The sequence below is a fragment of the Oncorhynchus kisutch genome, linkage group LG12, assembly GCF_002021735.2.
Source record: "Oncorhynchus kisutch isolate 150728-3 linkage group LG12, Okis_V2, whole genome shotgun sequence".
In the NCBI taxonomy this organism is placed as follows: Eukaryota; Metazoa; Chordata; class Actinopteri; order Salmoniformes; family Salmonidae; genus Oncorhynchus; species Oncorhynchus kisutch.
This window is the reverse complement of record NC_034185.2, coordinates 33584734-33605568: the sequence shown is the minus strand read 5'-3', so window position 1 is coordinate 33605568 and position 20835 is coordinate 33584734. Positions and strand designations below refer to the sequence as shown.

The 20835-nt window shown below is 42.7% G+C and overlaps 1 protein-coding gene across 1 annotated transcript; it reads left to right on the top strand.

The window, feature by feature from the left end:
- Positions 1–462: 462 nt before the first annotated feature.
- On the top strand, positions 463–3208 carry LOC109900296 (B2 bradykinin receptor-like). The gene is made up of 2 exons (XM_020495989.2): positions 463–554; positions 1284–3208. The coding sequence occupies exon 2, from the start codon at positions 1291–1293 to the stop codon at positions 2440–2442; it is 1152 nt and encodes a 383-aa protein (XP_020351578.1). The 5' UTR covers positions 463–554; positions 1284–1290; the 3' UTR covers positions 2443–3208.
- The last annotated feature ends 17627 nt before the right edge of the window (positions 3209–20835 follow it).

Below are 20835 nucleotides of genomic sequence, written 5' to 3'. Positions count from 1 at the left end.
CGTGACAGAAAAAGTTCCAAAATGTACAGTGTGTTTCATCAGTCACATAGACTTTTTAGTGTAGCCTGTGAAATTAATCTGGCAAGTTTGTTGGAAAGTGAACTGAAACAAGCTCCACAGCCAATTTATAATATCCTCAGATTGAATCAAACAAAAATAGGACAAGGTTTTAACTCTGGATACGTGTATTCAACATCTGTTTACTTCTCTAATGGACTTTACCACACTTATATGGATCTAGCACAATGCCGTTTACTTGCAAAACATTCCTACTGTAAATGTGCTTCCTTTTATATCTCTCCAATGAAACAACAGTGGGTCATGGTTTTGATAAATAGTTGAGCCAGAAAGAAGTAGGCCTACTTAGGGGAAAAACTGGTTTGTGTTGGAGGCCAAGTGACGACATTGTGATGATCTGTGTTCGGCTCATATAAGAGTGGCCATCCTCCCGGAACGCTCTTCAGAGGAGGCCAGATGGTGGTGATGATAATACATGGGAATGAACACGGAGAAAAAGCACATCTTGACTGAGACCACAAAGCACTGGAGATAAGGTGAGTTAGCCTCAAGGGCAACTGGGATCTTCGTGGAATGAGAAAGATAAAGGGGGGGAAATGTTTCCTTGTGATTAACGGCAGGGTTTTATGTTCTTCACGCTTATTGTATGAGGTGCATGCTACATTTGGGCAGGATGGATAAAGTTATTCTAAGGACGTGAAGAGATATAATTCAAAGTGGCTGAATTGGGACGGATCCAAGTAAAAAAGGTTGGATACACATCTCAACATATAATGTAAGGAGCATTTTTATGGTCAGGAAAAGCAATACTGTATTAACATTGTGCACAGATAGACAACACAGGCAGAAGCTAAACAGAGGACAAACTGAACTTTAATTTTTTTTACATCGTTTTGAAAATGTGCTATTGCTTCAGTTATGCAATGTACCAACACAAGTCAGGGCACTACTCTTTTTCAGAATGAATCAAGGTCTAGTAATGTTAGCAGACTACTCATATTGCTGAGCAGTAGTCTATTCCCTATTCCCATCAGTGGGATGGTATCTGTTTCTTGTTAGTCATGTACAGTATTTCACATTTTCCACTGTTAAAAGTACAGGTATGACTCAGTACGGGCAGGAAAAACCCATGAATCCTTGTGTGGATTCTCAAATTGTGTCTCCTTTTCCTTAGGATGTTGAAGTTCAATGATTTCAAAAATGTTTGACACTGTGTGAACAGACGTGGAAAAAAGACTAATAGATAAATCGTTATTTTCTTCCAGTTTCCCAATGTTCAGGAACACAACCGAGAGGCTCCTCCACACTGAGGACCCTCACTCAGAGCTGGATTGGACCGAGTTGGACCCCTATAACTGTACACTACTGTACAACTACACTGCAGCCTGGAACTGGCTCTCCACCTACCATCCAGCCTACCTGGTTCTGCTCAGTGTGGTGGGCGTGTTGGCCAACGGCCTGGTTCTATATGTCTTTTGCCTGCAGAGAAAGCTATGCACTGTGGCCGATGTCTACCTGGGCAACCTGGCCGCTGCCGACCTGGTCATAGTGTCCTGTCTACCCTTCTGGGCCGCTACCATTGCTAACAGATACCACTGGGCGTTCGGCGAGCCAATGTGCAAGCTGGTCAACGTGGCCATCTCCATGAACTACTACTGTAGTGTTTTCTTCCTGGTGCTGGTAAGTGTCGACCGCTACCTGGCTCTTGTCCGGCCCATGTGCCAAAGCCGACTGCGGAGGGCGTCCTGGGCCAAGCGCATCTGCCTGGGAATATGGATCATGGGGTTCCTGCTGAGTTTGCCCATCCTGTTCTTCCGTAAGGTGAAATACGTGGCCAAGGCGGGAGTGACAGCCTGCTACTTGGCTTACCCCCATCCGGACTGGGAGATTCAGCGCAATATCACCAATAACGTGGTTGGGTTCCTGCTTCCTGTGATAGTGGTGGCGTACTGCAGTCGCCACATTGTGATCGCTCTGAAAAATGGTCAGATCAGAAAAACTCCTGGTGTGAGATCAGAGAGGAAGGCCACACAACTGGTCCTGACTGTCCTCACAGTCTTCCTCATCTGCTGGACACCCTACCAGGTGGTGCGCTTCCTGGACACGCTGGATTACTTCCAGGTCACTCCAGGTTGCCTCTGGGGTCACATTCTGGACATTAGCATACAGCTGTCCACATACCTGGCATACGCCAACAGCGCCATTAACCCTTTCCTGTATGTCATTGTGGGGAGACATTTCAGGAAGAGAGCAAAAGAAGTGTTCAGGACAATGTTAAACCGCAGATTGACAGAGAAATCGTTCCTGACGGTCAATTTCACCTCAAGTGGAAAACTGGACACTCAAAGGATACAATGTAAACAACTAGTGAAACAAACTGTGATGATACAATGTGAACAACTTGTGAAACAAACTGTGACGTGACGTCTGTCCGTCCGTCCATCTGAACTGATCCAGACTGAACATTTCATTTTCATCTTTTTTTACTTTTAAATTGTAAATATGTTCTTTCTTCTAATCGGATCGATATCCGTCAGTTGTTTGTGTGAGACCAAATGAGGTGAACAAGTGATCAGGGACTTCCAGATGATTTCTGTCTTTGTTAAACTTGTAATTACCGGAGGACATCTGTTCCGAATCATTAAGACCTTTATTAATATAAAAAGTGAATTTATCTGTCTACAATATTCTACCTCGTAAGCCAATCAAACTCCTGTTTTAGTTCCTTTGTTGATTTATGGAGAAATTCAGACTACAGACTCCATTCGGGTGCACGACACTGAAGATTTATGCTGTAATATAGGCACTAAATTATGACTGTCCAGTGTAGAAGATTAATCTAAATGTGATCTATGAAGCCTTTTATTGTCATTGAGACCCTTTTCATTTTGATGGAGTGTGCCACTATGAGAAATGATTCTCCCAGAGCAGGACTACGAATGGGACGTATTGCACTGTGAACTAATTTAAATGTAAAAGGTCATATTGTCCTTTAAAAAGCTCATATCATTTTTGCTTCTTGGCCACTAAATCAAAAGAGGGTCTGGTTGAAAGGTCTGTTTTTCTTATCAATCCAGTGAAAAAATTTATAATTCGTTATTGCATAAAAATAACTTTTGTATGTATCAAAATGCAGTCCACTACCGTGATGATGTAAATAAATCAACGTGGGGTTTGAGTACTAAACAGAGCTCTATTACACAGTAATCTTTGTGCTCTTTTGACCCAGACTAATACTTGTGTTATGACAACTCCTAACACTGATATACTGTTTGGATCACTTTGCTTGTACCAACAATCAGCTTGTCTCAGACCACACTGTTCTCACAATTATTCTGGCTACTTACAGTACGTACACCCTCTATGACATCCCTCTAATGATACATTCATCAAGTGTTAGACAGCATATTTTATATTTTGTTCAGCCAAAAATGAGAGTTTGTATGAGCATCAACTGAAAACATGTGGGACTCAATTTCAGATGCAATCCATGATGCATTCTCTAAACTTAAATGAACATTATTAAGAAACATCCCAATGTACCTGTGGTTGGCTGTAAGCTGTTTAAAGGAGGTCACAGAGTAATTACCAAAAAGGTCTTTCTCCTCTGTTGTCCTGCATGCAGGTTTACTACTGTTTGCCCTTGTTGGTTCCGAGACAGATTGAAATGTTCTGCACAGGCTCAGTAGGGCCACTGTAAAATGGGCACACTGGCTCTGCCAATGGCAGCCATCAAATAGCTTTCAAGAGGTCTAATAGAGATTGGCATAGATTACGATGCATGTGTTTAATTCACCTCTAATCAGGGTGAAATACTGTTTAACTCAAACAAGTGTATTTACATTAAAGAAACACACCACCCCATAGACATAGCATGGCACTGCTATTGCTCATTGTATTGCATGAGAAAATATGAGCTATAATAATAGCCCATCAATCTGCCTATGATCAGGTTCTTACGATCTTCACATGCTAACCGGGAATAGACTAACCTCCTTCTATGCCCCCTTGGGGTGACACACTGGCCATTATGACATTTTAATGGACAGATAATGATGTTGGAAGAGTCTGCCATGATACTGCCATTAGAGATAATGCGCATCTGGAAATAACAACAACCGTAACATTGGGGCTCACTGTGCTTCACGGCTATTGGATTGATCATTTAGGCTGGATAGAATACATGAATAAAATGAGCTCCCTCAGGGCAGGTAGTTGTACTGGGTTATAAACTGGGTTTTGTTCAGTCGGGACTAAATGTTTTGAAATGGAGTGAAATGGGGTGGTACTACCTGAACATGTCCAATAAGAATACAGATCTTTGTCTTTCGTGGCTAAATGTTATGCTACAGTGTGCCCCACTGAGCATGACCCTGATGTTAACCCATAGTACATTGATGAGTGTAGATGGACTTGGATCTGACGACCGTTCAGAAGGCAGCCACAAGAGGTCAGTATGTTACCACAGATTGCAATTCATTGAAACGCACTCATAAATTATGTTAAAAAGAATAACAACTATGCTGTAAATGACTATGTTCAGACTACTTACATACATTGCACAAAGGAAAACAAGGTTATATTCTTTATATGCATTTGAAAGCAAGACACACACAGGCACTCGCTGCAGAAATGTACCAAAAATAACAACTCATATCACAAAAGAAATCATAACTACTGTAACTGTTTTTCATGACTTTGCTGTTCAGTAATGTTATACTCATTGTGGTGGTATAGTCAATGGTTTGATCATGATCAGGTATTTAAATTATGACTTTAAATATAGACTTCCACAGGGCCTCTCTGTGTTTCCTGGTATTCTTAGCTCTGACGTCACATACCACCTAGTTCAGCCAATCGGGCTTTAGCACATCATAAGACATTTACTTCTGTATAATGATCGGCTATGAAAAGCCAACTGACATTTACTCCTGAGGTGCTGACTTGCTGCACCCTCGACAACTACTGTGATTATTATTATTTGAACATGCTGGTCATCTATGAACATTTGAACATCTTGGCCATGTTCTGTTATAATCTCCACCCGGCACAGCCAGAAGAGGACTGGCCACCCCTCATAGCCTGGTTCCTCTCTAGGTTTCTTCCTAGGTTTTGGCTCTTTTAGGGAGTTTTTCCTAGCCACTGTGCTTCTGCACCTGCATTGCTTGCTGTTTGGGGTTTTTAGGCTGTGTTTCTGTACAGCACTTTGAGACATCAGCTGGTGTAAGAAGGGCTACATAAAAACATTTGATTTGATTCGATTTGTATAACCAGTTGCCCCACTGAAAAAAAATGGTCATTTAGACAGCATATGCTGCCCCCTAGTGCTTACAGAGATATCATAGTATTGGCTACATCAGGAAATAGCTTTCAAGTTTAAAGTGTTTGTATTAGTCCTATGTTACAGTATACGCATGGTATACATCATCGAACAAAATGCTGTCTTGCAGGTTCCTTATCAACAGTGCAACAGCAATAAGAACTAGTAAAAAAATAAGAATATGAACATAAAGTAAATGGTAGCAGAATATATCTATTTTTAAAATAAACATAATACACGTGTATTGGGGAAGGGGGAGCAAGTGTATAATAAATTGAGCAGTATAATACCAGTCTGGTAGCAGCAGTTGTGATGTGTGCTAAGGTGTGGAGAATCAGAGCAGGTGGTCAGATGAAACCACTTGCAGTATGTGTGATAGTCGTACATTTACTTACTCACATAAACACTGAGTATACAAAACATTAAGGACACCTGCTCTTTCCATGACACAGACTGATCAGGTGAATCCAGGTGAAAGTTGGGATCCCTTGTTAAATCCACTTCAATCAGTGTAGACGATGGGGAGGAGACAGGTTAAATGAAGGATTGGTAAGCCTTGAGACAATTGAGACATGGATTGTGTATGTGTGCCGTTGAGAGGGTAAATTGACAAAAAAGAAAAGAAACTGAAACGCTGCTGGGTTATTCACGCTCAACAGTTTCCCATGTGTATCAAGAATGGTCCATCACCCAGAGGGCATCTAGCCAACTTAACACAACTGTGGGAAGCATTGGAGTCAACATGTGCCAGAATTCCTGTGGAACGTTTAGAACACCTTGTTAGAGTCCATGCCCCAACCAACTGAGGTTGTTCTGAGGTAAAAAGGGGGTGCAACTCAATATTAGGAAGGTGTTCATAATGTTTTGTTCAATCAGTGTATACTTTTCTTTTAGACATATAGACATGGCTGGACTCATAAGAGACCATTCATTTTATTCCTAAGTATTTCCAATGCAAATGATGCATCTAGTGGTCTAGAGCTCTTGAACTTCACTTTATTTCAACAGGTTTGTTATGAAGCTTGTGTATCTAACCACCACCATTCTCTGGAGGCAGTAAGCTGTTGGACACAGACATCGCCACAAAAACACTATGAATGCCAGACGACCAGGCTTCAGTTGCCTTGGTAACAATACACAGACGTCTGGCGTATCATCTTAAACAGATTTCAGAGCTGTGAAAGTTGTCACTGCTCGTTGGCGAATGAACTCTCTGTCTCTACAGCCTTGAGAGTAATATACAGTTTAATCCTTTTCATATATGCTCCCTCTCTTTTCAGATCTTTACTTGCAGATATTCATTAATCTCTATGGACCTATGAATCAACCTATCCTATTTATAACCTATTTCAATGGTGGTTTTGTACTGTACAGTCAGTTTGCTGGAAATTCAGGGGAGGATTTCTTCATACTCTGTGGTACTTTCTTTTTCGATTATTGACAAGGGACATGAGTCTCTTTACTGACATCAAACAAAAAGTATAGATCTGAAGAGAAATCCTGACTCATACTATAAAGCCCTGTTTAAATCCACTCCTCTGCTCCTCCAGTCCTCGGTGCTGGGGCTCCTGTCCCCTCTCCCTCATTATTACAGTGCAGAGAAAAAACGGGTCTGAATTGGATACGGTTATTAATATGGAAATAGCCACTGTTTCTAGTCTGTTTTTGTCAACAACCAAGAGAGTGAGTCATGATGGGTAATACATTCCGCCTAATCCCTGGCAGAAGAGCCTCAGCTGGAGACAGACAGAAGCAACAGAAGCCTGTGGGATGTGCTCCCCACACAGCCGCAGACCTGTGCTTTAAATAGCATTTGTTTTTTTTCAGCATTTGGTTGAGCCTGCTTGGAGAGCCAGGTGGACGAGGTTTGAGGTTTGCACTGGTTGCTAGTCCATTGGGTTCCACTGTGCCAGACGAGCTCAATCGAGCACAGCTAACGTATTTGGAAGAAAACTAAGCCTATTTGAACCCAGGTCTGTCTCACCGTAACCCAGACGAAGAGAAGACTGTCACAAAGCCCACTGCCAGCAAAGCTTCTTAATCCTACTGTGACAAAGGACATGAGCATTGGACCAGGTAGACAATAACTGACCAAATAAAACAGACAGCGCACCTTCCAAATCTACAATTGAATACAAGTGTGACCTGAATTAGACATGACACCAGAGATGTGATTATTTGACCTGCTCAGTCCAGCCTGCTGCATATCTTAGCCAGTTGAATGCATGTGACATGCAGGAAGTGGATAATGACTGAATCAGAGCAAGAAAGGTATTCATGAAATAGAAACAGCATATTCCTCCACTGGCAGCAATGGAAAAGGTGTACGCAGGCAAACAGAGTTTGACTAAATAAAATAAAAAAACCTAGCCTTACTCACATTCATCAGTCATCTAGACTAATGCAACATGGCGCATCAAGGATTCTCATTACCCAAACCTAATCCAAGTGATTTGTCCTCTTCACTTATTCGATTATTTATATGAAATATATAGCACAGGCCAGGCTGAGAAAGTCTCCAAAAGCACAGTGCTGGGATGCCTGGTGGGGTGATAATCCACCAGAGTCCTCCAATATTGACATAGTATTGTCTGATTGGCTAAGATCATGTCCATTTAAGTTGTTATTCCATTCCAGATTTGTCACTAATCTCTCATTGCACTTATAACTGAAAAACAAATGAAAAGCCATGTAAAGTCACACAATTATGGTCCCAGTTCTGACAATGACCTAGGAGTTGGCAAGACAGCACAAACAGGTCTGGAACCAGGGGAGTGAAAGCATACCCAAATACATTTTGGATGCCCACATTCATTAGTTTAGCGCATAAACCATTTGTTAGGGTTTCAGATATTATCAGCTTGTGCTATCCTTCTTTTTGTGTATTCAAAGTTCCAACTTAGATGTTTGTAGTCGAATGGCAAGAAGTTTGTAGCTGGACGCCATCTTTCATTAATATGTTTTGCTAATGTTACATTCTTTTATTTGTGTATTAACCACTACAGGTGCACATGTTTTGGGATTGAGATCGCTATTTCCATATTTACAAATTCTTGGAAACGTAGGCTACCTTTATTGTTCGTAATTTAAGAAGTGAATTGTTTGGTCCTTCCTGGATGGCAAACAGAAGCTAAATCCCAAGTCAGTCCTTCGCCCCTACCAATTACTCAGAGGGCCCTCTGTCGTCACGTTGCTGACGAAACACAGGATGACTTCAAGAGTGTGGAGGGGATTATATAAACCAATCAACTTCGGGACACACTCATGACTTGAATGCTGCAATTCAAGTACCACATTTAAATAATCAAACAAGCATGAAATTCAAATGCAAAAATTCTCCCTGTAATTTTACAAGATATAAACCTCAGAAATGTATAAACATTTAATTTGGGAGATATTTCATATGTTGCATGTGTGAAGCCTCGATATCAGAACAAATAATAATAGGCACGCCTCTCCATTCTTTAGTGTGAAATTGCGTTATGGGATACCGCCTGTCTTTTGAAGCCGGCAGCGTAGCTGACTCGGTCAGAGTGGCTATCAGAAGGTCTAATTAGCCCCTACACCCTCCATGATTTGCACTGCCTCAGCTTTTGAATACTCTTGCTTATGGCAAAAGTATGAGTGAATGTGTAAATGGAGTAGCAAGGTGAAGGTGAAGGGGAAGGAGAAGTGGAGGATTTGGGATGCTAACCAGAGCATAGAGAATGATAGAGGCCTCTAGTGGCCAAAAGTCAGTATTAGAATGGGCAGCGTCACTGAGGGCTTCCACCATGCTTATGCCATTTTAAAGTAGTCAAAGTAGTTAACTGGTTGGCGATTCCTGGGGTTGTAGCCTCAATAGCGCTGCCCATGCTGTCACAGACACTATAATGGCACAGATGTAAAGATGAGTCCTCCATTTATCTCTATGAGCCAGAGCTACTTCTTGTTCTTCTTTGAGATTTAATGGCTGACTACAACCTATACCTTGTTTTGTATTGCCCCCAACTTCTGTACGGGGTAGTGAACTGGAGAAAAATAAAACGACAACACACAAGAAACTACAATGGATTAATCAAAAACCCATCCCACTCCTTCAGTTACAGTCCAGTCAAGATCACATCCCTCAGGGGCATGGGAGGGGGGAACATCTTCAGACAGTATTTACTCTGCATTGTCTCAGCTGTTAGTTCCTGAAGACAGAAAAACCTTTCAGCCGCAGATAGAATTATGTCCAGTTTCTTGGACTTCTTGTTCGTTTAGGCAGTACAATTAATCACCTGCGCAATAAATGCCAGAAATTCCACCTCCTGCATGATCAGTGTGTCAGTTTCCCTCAACTGGTGAACGACATTCTGAATCTCCATAGGCTGAGGGCATACACTGTCATAGCTTCCTCAGCTCCACTCTCTCCTTCAAATACTTCCTTCGACCTCCCTGTAGGAGACCTGCTTGACAGCCCTGACCCTTGCCACCAGCAGGGCATTCTGGGGATTTGGAAGATCATATGATTCTTCAACAACTAGTCCCCTGAACAGTATAGTGGATGGAAAGAGAGAGGAAAGCCTATAGGTTTTATTGATGTTTGATGAGTATCTAACAGATTTTTCTTTCCATTCATTACACGGTTCAGGCAATGTTCATCAACTACTCCTGGCATGTTCATGCTAACTCTGAAGAGTACATTTCCAACGAGACACCCAAGATGATACCTTTTTACCTGAAATTGTCCAATATAAACTCTCATTTTCATTGCAAAACGGTTTCTGTTTGGAGTAAACGGTTTCTGTGAAAATGTTTTGCAACTGTTTGCTACGGTCTTGGTCTGAATGAACACACCCCGGATGAGGGCAATACTGGGAGAACAGGCATGCCTGTCATTCCTCTGCTAGGGAGACCGGCATGATTAATGCCTTGTTATTTTGAGTGCTACTTGTCTGCCTCCTCACTGACACCTCCACCGCCTAGATTGGCACTTCACATACAGTGATATACTGTATATTTACTTGTTAGATCAAACCATGTCTACTTGCTACAATTGGCATGTATTACTAAGGCAATTCAATTAAACTAGCCTTGGTGGTATAGCGTTTTCATTGTGACATATATTTGATGTAAAAGACATGTTGTGTGTTTCTGAATATTGCTCCCTGCTGTCTTGTTGACAGTATGACCAGGCGATGCAGTTTACTGGGCACTACCCGCTAATCACTTTTGCCCAGTCATATGGTGGTTTATAGCCCTGCCCTTACAAAAAGTCCTACAGGAACCCTGCAGGAATTCAATATTTTGTGAAGGAATTGTGCAGGTATCCTGCAGGAATCGTGTAGGAATGACAAAATCCTGAAAGAAAAGTCCCTGATGCTCCTGTAGGACTCCTACAGAAGTATGACTTACCTGCAGAAATGTTGAAAATCATGCACAAACATGACAATTCCTGTAGGAATTCTGCAGGACTGAAACCTGCAGGATTTTGATATTCCTGCACGATATGGAAATTCCTGCAGGACATGGAAATTCCTGCAGGACCATGAAATTCCAGCGCGAAACCTGCAGGATTTTGATATACAGTTGAAGTCAGAAGTTTAAATGCACTTAGGCTGGTGTCATTAAAACTCGTTTTTCAACCACTTCACACATTTTTGTTAACAAACTATACTTTTGGCAAGTCGTTTAGGACATCTACTTTGTGCACGACACAAGTAATTTTTCCAACAATTGTTTACAGACAGATTATTTCACTTATCATTCACTGTATCACAATTCCAGTTTACATACACTAAGTTGACTGTGCCTTTAAACAGCTTGGAAAATTCCAGAAAATGATGTCATGGCTTTAGAAGCTTCTGATAGGCTAATTGACATCATTTGAGTCAATTGGAGGTGTACCTGTGGATGTATTTCAAGACCTACCAAAACTCAGTTCCTCTTTGCTTGACAATCATGGGAAAATCTAAAGAAATCAGCCAAGACGTCAGAAAACAAATTGTAGACTTCCACAAGTCTGGTTCATTTTTGGAAGAAATTTTCAAATGCCTGATGGTACCACGTTCATCTCTACAAACAATAGTACGCAAGTATAAACACCATTGGACCACGCAGCCGTCATACCGCTCAGGAAGGAGGCGTGTTCTGTCTCATAGAGATGAACGTACATAAAAATGTAAGTAAAAAGTGCAAATCAATCCCAGAACAACAGCAAAGGACCTTGTGAAGATGCTGGTTGAAACAGGTACAAAAGTGTCTATATCCACAGTAAAACGCGTCCTATATCAACATAACCTGAAAGGCCGCTCAGCGGGGGAGAAGCCACTGCTCCAAAACCGCCATAAAAAAGCCAGACTACGGTTTGAAACTGCACACGGGGACAAAGACCGTACTTTTTTGAGAAATGTCCTCTGGTCTGATGTTTGGCCATAATAACCACTGTATTGTGTGGAGGAAAAATGGGGAGGTTTGCAAGCTGAAGAACACCATCCAAACTGTGAAGCACAGGGGTGGCAGCATCATGTTGTGGGGGTGTTTTGCTGCAGGAGAGACTGGTGCACATAATTTTGTATATTAGCTAGATAGTATTTGATTTAAAAAGTGTTTTAAACTCTCCTTTACAATTTACAACAAGAAGACGAATAGTCATGTGACATCTTGGTCACAGTGGACAGTTGTCAGTTGAGGAAATGGCTGCAGGCAGTTTAGCTAGCTAGTTGAAGTACTGCTGATATTACACTTTTTTTACTGGTAAGGAGTCAGAGAAACATACTAAAACTAGAATAAATGTTTATATGAACATGTTAGGAGATAGCATAGTTATTTCTTATGAGTATGTTAGCTAGTTTAGCTAGCATGTTCTTTACCACTGGCTGTTAGCTAGCCAGCTAGCTTTGGCAAAATAAATCCATTTAAAACTTTTACTTCCATGGAAGGTGACAAATGACGTTTGATATCCTGTTTATGTCTCTATCCCAGAATGGAAAATGTGAACATGAATAACAAGTAACATAATCGATTTTCTCAGTACCTGTTAGTGAATTAAGCTGACATCGACCAGAATAATTTTACGCAGGGTCTTCTCGCAAATTGCTTGGTCTGCTGCTACATCGTTGTGGACATATGACAGGTAAGGTTTCATGCATTGTACAGAGGCTGAAGCTAAAAGTACAAATTAAAAAACAGATATTTTGCTTGCCGTTTAAAAATAATAAATAGCCAGAATAGTGGTGTTTCACTGTGAAGCTAATATTGCATTACATTAGTACTGCTTGTGTTTTATTTACAATGAGTAGGTTTGCATTGAGAAATTCATACAACTATAACACCCATGCATATTATTAAATGAAACTGCTATTCACGATAACTAAATTATAGACGATATGATGCAATACAACTAGAAGGCCTAGACTAATTCATCCTAATGTAAGATAAATGCATTGGATACTAAATAAACGCTGGCATATTGTAAAGGACAATGTACAATTTCTTTATATGAATGCATATCAAACAGGAACATGTATTCACTTAAAATGAATACACTATTGTAATATTATTAAATACATTTCTCTCTCCCTGCAGGGGATTATACAGATCTGCAGCCCCCAGATGCTCAAGCCTCAACCAGAACTGTGGGGAGACATCAACACTTGTTATTTTTAAGAAATATTAACCATTGTATGGGTTTTCCTCTTATCTGTGCATGAATGCTTAGAACATCGTCCATTGTACAACAGTTTTATTAGTCGTATGTTGGTAGCACCTTAATTGGGGAGGACAGGCTTGTGGTAATGGCTGGAGCGGAATAGGTGGAATGGGATCAAATACTTAAAACACTAAATGCTTACTTGCAGGTTTCTTCTCGACAATGCAACAACAATAATACATAATAATAAAATATAAGAATACGAACATAAAGTAAATGGCTCAGTAGAATAGAATACATTAAAAAAAATATAGAAGTACAATACAGATAGGCACAATTTATTATTCCAATATTTACACATGTTTTGGGGAAGGGGGGATTGGGAGGCAAGTGTTTTTAAATTGTGCAGCATGTAGCAATCATAATAAGAGTGGTAACAGCAGTTGTGTGCGTATGGGTGAGTGCATGTTTGCTAAGGTGCAGAGAATCAGAGCAGGTTGTCAGTCCAGTTCAAGTATTTAGCAATCTGATGGCTTGTAGATCGAAACTGTCTCTGAGCCTGTTGGTATCAGACCTCATGCCCTGATATCGTCTGCCCGATGGTATCCGGACCCACTGTTGGTAAGTAGGGGTATAGCTTTAATACACTAAAGTGCATAAGGGGTAACGTAGTAGGTTAACATTAGTTTTCGATGCAATTGTTGTGGTGGGGAGATGTAGCCAAATTGTAAGCCACGCTCTTTTTCCTCCGTTAGCTCACTTTTTTATTTTGTCAATCAGACTACTTCACATGGTGTACAAGTTTAATAAATGTCAACTATTTCAGTGGAATTCCAGACTAGCTCGTCATTAGCAGCGGATAAGATCCACAAAGGTGGGATTTACCCCAGAGCATCCCTACATTGCTCTGCCCCTGGAGCTAGCAAGTGAAGGCTCCCCTGAGCCGTCCCGACTACGGTCTGGAGGCAAGGCAGGAAAGGTAACACTGGGAGCTCGTCCGGGATTTATCCTGCCTGGATCGGTGAGTTATTCACATTCTACCAGAATATCAAAGAGAAATCAACCTTTGAAAAAAAAAAAATTATAAGTTAATTATCATTGTCGTAGTGGCTGACATTCTAGCTAAATTTGTGAAATGGCGGCTACACGCAGGAAATCTGTTATTATGACAAACAATCTATGTGCTACTCAAACGCATTCATGTCGCTAACTACAGTGAATGAAGACATGAAATCACAAATCTCAACTGGATGTTTGAATTTGATGTTGTAAATGCTAACCGTAACTGCAATCCATTTATGCCAAGTTCAGATGTAGCTAGTTTGCAGCCAGCCGCAGCTAATATGGCTGACTCGTGCCGTGAGTCAAAGATGTCTCCTCAACAGCCAAGGAGAGAAACCTATCCATTCAAGTCTCGTGAAAAAATGGAAATGTTGAGTGACAGTGGAATCGAATTACAACCAAAACTATGCCTGCAGCTGAAAAAGCTATCTCTGGAAATGTTTCAACCAACTACTGAAATGCTGTATACTCAATGCACTAAACCTTTAAACTCTGCCAACCACAGACTCTATGCAGCGAGTACATCTGTAGATGTTGCTTAGTCCCATTACCCACGCAGGATGCCAGCAGCTCTGCCCTCCACTCCAGCCATGCCTCCTGTGGAAAACCCCTGCTCACAGTCGCAGGACAACCATGGATGTGTCCAGCGTGATGCTCTGCCAACTGAAGGTAATTACATCTGCTGTTATGAAAACTAATAGTCTCGCCCCAGGCGAGCAAGATCCAGTTCACATGGCAGGCAGCTCCAGCGTGTATGTTATGATATCTCATCTGACAGTGAGGGCGAAAGGAAGGACATTGTCAGTCCAGATGAGATTCTGTTTAGTGGGCGCTCGCAGGGGCTGTGGTCCACAAGAACCCTAGGTCTTACCGTTGGGACTACTCACGCATAGTGGAGGAAGTGGACTCTGTATACGGGCCAGCATCGGAGAAGGCAGCTGCCATTGGCATTGAGTTGAGGCAGAGTGTGCGCAACCAGGTGAATCACTGCATATATTGAGATATTAGATTTATGAGAAAGTGTCCATTGTGTATGCAGATCACTCTGAGGGAGAACAGGACTCCATCAGCGTGGAGGTTTTCACTAACACCATGGGAGAAGCTGGCATTATGCAGAATCTTCTGGAGAAGCATCCACATACATTGGCATGAGCCTACGATGTCGCCCACAGGTACGAAACAGCCAAGCAAGTAGCTAACAGTGTTACTCAACTAACGCAGTCTGGTATGCGAACTACAGGGCAGACAGCCAGAGCAGCTGCCTTATGGGAATGCATCGACCACAGCGAAGATGAAGGCGAGAGTTGGACGACACCAGCTGTAGAGAGGAGTCAGAAACCTCAAGTCCAGCTTCAAGCCACACAAACCAAAGACTGGTGAGAGCAAAAATACAAATTGGAACGAAATCAGATGCCACAACTGTCAAGGCATTGGACACATGAAACGGAGCTGTCCATCACCAATGAAGCCAGCTAAGCCGCGGGTAGTCCCCGAATCGCCCAATTCCACCGAAAGACAAAACACACCTGCTGTTCTGTGTCAAGGGCACAGGTCCCAAAATGTGTATCCACCTACTAATGTACAAAATGGAGATATGTGCTCTTTTGGACAGCAGAGCACAGAGAAATGTGCTGAATTGCCGCTGTTACGACACCACTCACCCAGATATTAAACCTCCACTCCAGCTATCGACTGTGCAGTCTCTGCAGGCCATTGCTCCTGTAAATGTCAACATTTTTGGATAAGTTCACCTGCCCATTCAGGGAGTGTTAACTTCATCGTTGCAGACGTCGCGGAGAACACCGACGCCATCCTCGGTCATCATTTCCTGGAGCAGGCACGGGCACGCCTTGATTTCGGCATCCAGAGGTTTGTGCTGTTTGGTGAACTTCAACCTGGAGAACAGACCGAAGGTGCATGTCGTAAGAATAGCATGCACAGCCGTTCTCGAATCAGGTGTGAGTACATCGTGCCCGGGAACACAAACTTCTGTGAACCTGTCAGAGGCGACGTGGTGCTGAGCCCAATAGAAGGATTCATTGAGAAGCATCGTCTACTGGTGGCATGGGTTGTGGTTGACACACAGCCCAATAACCAAATCCACATCAGGCTCTACAACCAAGGAACAGAGTCAGTGAAAGTAAAGAAGGGCGATATATCCGTATTCCTCCAGGGCTCGTTGTACTCACACCCAGAATTGAGAACAGCTGTGTATGCACCTTCAGTCTGTTCTTCAGGTTGAAGTAGGTCCCACTGATATTTCTTCCATGTCACCACCAAGTCTCGTCTCCCCAGCGGTTCCTGCTCACTTACCGTCGGTGTATAAGGAGAGCTCTGCTGCGCTAAATGCAGACAAATGTTGTGGGCTGGCTCAACTCCTTAGGACCTACGGGACCTCTACTGGACCCACTAATCTTGGTTGCACTAGTCTTGTACAGCATGACATTCAGACGTTGCCTGGGCCACCTGTGAAGTGGCGGATGGCATTCAAAAAAATAGCTCAATGCAGACCAGCAGATCCAGCAAAGTCTTGAAACTGGAGTAGCATCTCCAAGCCATGGGAGCTGGGCTTCAGCAATAGTAATGGTACGCAAAAATGACCAGACATACCGTCTATGTCTGGACTGCAGGGATCTCAATGAGCATACTGTTAAGGATGCACATCCACTTCCTCGTATCCAAAACACTCTAGACCCTGTCATCGGACAAATGGTTTAGCACTTAACGTCAGACTAAGGGCAGGTAGAGCTTACTCCCAGGGCTCATAAGGTGGCCACTTTCTGCAGCAGGAAGGACCTGCCTAGTATATCTAGATGACATCGTCATCCTGGGAAGGGATGTCACGGAGATGCTCCAATGATCAGCTGTGCCAAGCCAACCTGAAATTTAACCCCTCCAAGTGCTGTCTTCCGCCGACAAGTAACCTACCTTGGACACATTGTTTCCGAACATAGCATCGCCACAGATTGCAAAAAAAATCTGAATGTCCAAGAATGGTCCCAGCCTACCTGCATTTCAGAAGTCCGTCAGTGCGTCGGCCTGGCCTCCTCCTACTGACAATTTGTCATGGATTTTGCTGCTGTAGCCAAGCCCCTTCATGAGCTTACGAAGAAGAATGCTCGTTTTCCGGTGGACGCCAGAGTGTCAGGAGGCATTCAAATAATTAAGGAAGCTACTCACCACCACACCCATCTTGGGCTATCCCATCAATAGCGGCTACCTCATCCTCGATACAGACGGCAGCAACTTCGGCATTGGAACAGTCTTGTCCCGAATTCAGGACGGTGAGGAACGGGTACTAGCGTATGGGAGCCGGCGGCTGTCCACCCAGCAAAGCTATTGTACCACACAGAGGGAACTACTGGCAGTAGTGGAGTTCACTACACACTTCAGTCAATACCCAGTAGGGGGTCACTTTGGCATGGAACTCACACTTACCTGGCTGCAGACAAGATACTACTGGTACTGAATGAGAGAGGATGTCACACTATGGTGTCGTACATGTCTGGCTTTAGCGGCACAGCTGGTACGTCTAGGAAGCACCAAGCACCTACGTGCACTGTCCGCGTGGGAGTACCTATGGAGAGGATCGCCATTGATCTCATGGGCCCCATGAACGAGACAGAACGCTACAATCGCTACATATCGGTGGTTCAAGACTATTTCACAGTGGGTGGATGCCTACCCTGTTCCCAACAATCAAGCTGTGACAGTGGCTGAAGTTCTGACCGCTGAATGGGTGTGTCTCTATGGAGCACCACAGACAATCCACAGTGATCACAGCTCCAACGTCTAGTTTGAAGTCTTCCAAAGAATGTGTGATCTGTTAGGAATCAAGACTCGCACAACCCCTTTCAGATTACAATCTCATGGGCAAGTCGAAAGATTTAATGCCATTCTACAGAAGATCTTAGCCACCACAGAATGTTGTCATTGGGACTGGGACCCCCTGATTCCATCCGCTGTGATGGCCTATAGAGCAACAAAGCACCACTCAACAGGGTTCACTCCGAACATGATGCTCCTTGGAAGAGAAGTAACAGAGCCCCTCGACCTGGTGGCTGGCTTGCCACCCGGTCATGAGCACGCCAAGACCCATCCACAGCATGTTGCACAGCTACGAGACCGATTGGAACTTGCTCACCAGATTGCAAGGGAAGCACTGGGTCAGTCTGTGGAGGGTGCCAAAAAGCAATATGACAAGAATGTCGCGAGGATACACTAATGTTGGTGACACATTATGGTACTTCATTAAAGGAATAAAGTGGGTGCGAGACAAAGTTAGGAAGTTCCTACCATCCTATGAGGGTCCTTACTTCATACTGGGACAGCTGGACAACTTGGTTAACCGGATCCAAAAGAGTCTGAGAACAAATGTGAAGGTTGTTCATCGTGACAAACTCAAGCCGTACAACTCCTGCATGACTAGACAACGTCTGGGTGTTCACACACGCCAAAGCATGGCACCCTGCAGAAGTCTTGTCACTTGTTCTGGATGCAGGTCTCCACGACTCTGATCTGGATCTACCCAACCTGTTAATTGACGATCAAAACCGTGACAGTGGAAGTGAGAAGGACGCAGAACTTTCTTCTGATACCTCTTCTTTTGTGAGTGGGTCTGCGACACCAGATGGAGTTCAGTCTAGTGGGGGTAGCATAATGCAACAAGACCAAGCATGGACTGTTACTCACCCTGCCTTGTGTCAGACACCCAGTCGGAGGCCCAAGAGGAACAAAAGACAACTTAACAGATTAGGTGATTGGGTGGTTCCTTGAAACTGTTCTGAGACGTTGCTGCGTTATTACTGCTGAGCACCCTGAAGTAAATGGGACGGTAAAGTTATTTTCTATGCATTGAGTCATGGGCCATTTATGTTTTGAGAACTCTGCTATTTTGTATTGGAAGAAAGACAGGTATTTTTGTAAACAGAAAGTAACATTCTTGTAATCGAACAGTTCACGTAAGTTGCAAGGTTAACCTTTATCCTTTTCAGGAGAGATAAATTGGGATCCTGCATTCACACTGGAATAACAGGGCTCCCGAGTGGCGCAGCAATCTAAAGCACTGCATCTCAGTGCAAGAGGAATCACTACAGTCCCTGGTTTGACTCCAGGCTGTATCACATCTGGCTGTGATTGGAAGTCCCATAGGGCAGTGTACAATTAGGGCAGTGCACAATTGGCCCAGTGTCATCCGGGGTTGGCCGTCATCGTAAATAAGAATTTGTACTTAACTGACTCGCCTAGTTAAATAAAGATTCAATATTTATTTTAAATACATGTGCAAGCCCCTTAATGGACTGTTAGGTACTGGAACCACTGGCTTGCCTTCCTTTCTCTAGGTATCCTCATCTTAAACCAACAGCCTTTGTATTCTGCTACCCACCACTCCATGTGCTTTTGTGAAATTAAGGAACATTAACTGTCTTAACGGACTGCATAGACTGTTTGCTCCGTCAAGTGGAGTTATCACTGAACAGGACAAGTTCAGAAGACTTTAAATCAAATCAAATTAAGTAACATTTTATTGGTTACATACACTTGTTTAGCAGATGTTATAGCGGGTGTTGCGAAATGCTTGTGTTTCTAACTCCGACAGTGCAGTAATATCTAACAATTTCAGAACGTATACCCAATACACACAAATCTAAGTATCAATGAACGGGATTAAGGATATATAAATAATATTTATATATTCTTAATCCCATTCCTTTACTTAGATTTATATGGACACGCAATGTCAAAACGGCATAGACTAAGATACAGTAGTATAGAATACAGTATATACATACAGTATGTGATGAGTAATGCAAGATATGTAAACATTATTAAAGTGACTAGTGTTCCATTTGTGATTTCAAGTCTGTGTATATATTCAGCAGCCTCTAATGTGCTAGTGATGGCTATTTAACAGTCTGTTGGCCTTGAGATAGAAGCTGTTTTTCAGTCTCTCGGTCCCAGCTTTGATGCACCTGTACTGACCTCACCTTCTGGGTGATAGCGGGGTGAACAGGCAGTAGCTCTTTTGGTTGTTGTCCTTAATGATCTTAATAGACTGAAAAGAAGGGAAAAAAACTTTCAAGAGACCAAAGTGGTCCATGTAACTGAAATGAAAACCATTGTGTGTCGCGCCTTTGTATGAGTGTTGAAGTGGTGTTAGATCTAATCACCATCCAGAGTGCTGAAGTAGGGGTATAGCTCTAAAACACCGAAGTGCATTATGGGTAACATAGTAAGTTCACTTTCATTTTGATGCAATTGTTGTACGATAATGTAGCCAATTTGTGAGCCACACTCTTTTCGCTCCGTTAGCTCACTTTTTTATTTTGTCATTCAGAACACATGGTGTACAGGTTTAATAAATGTCAACTATTTCAGTGGAATTCCAGACTAACTCGTCATTAGCAGCGGATAAGATCCACAAAGGTGGGATTTACCCCAGAGCATCCCTACATTGCTCTGCCCCTGGAGCTAGCAAGTGAAGGCTCCCCTGAGCCGTCCCGACTACGGTCTGGAGGCGAGGCAGGAAAGATAACACCAGTATTCACTCTTTTGAGAGTTTCACAAGTCAGACTCGGAGAACGAAAGCATCTGGTCGTCAGGAGCAATGAGTCTTCCTGGATGGCTCAGTATTGTCTGCCTCGAAGCGAGCATAGCCACTGAGCAGAGACATTAGTTCATCTAGTTTTGATTTACAGTACATTTGGTTGAGTTGTCAACTAATGTGAATTCAATGTGAAATCAACAAAATAGATCAAGAATTTCCCTTAAAGACTAAATGTCCTTATGTTGATTACTTTTTTCAAATCCAATCAGTTTT

Excerpts from the sequence above, each read along its gene's own strand:
- LOC109900296 (XM_020495989.2), top strand. The coding sequence starts at position 1,291 with ATGTTCAGGAACACAACCGAGAGGCTCCTCCACACTGAGGACCCTCAC.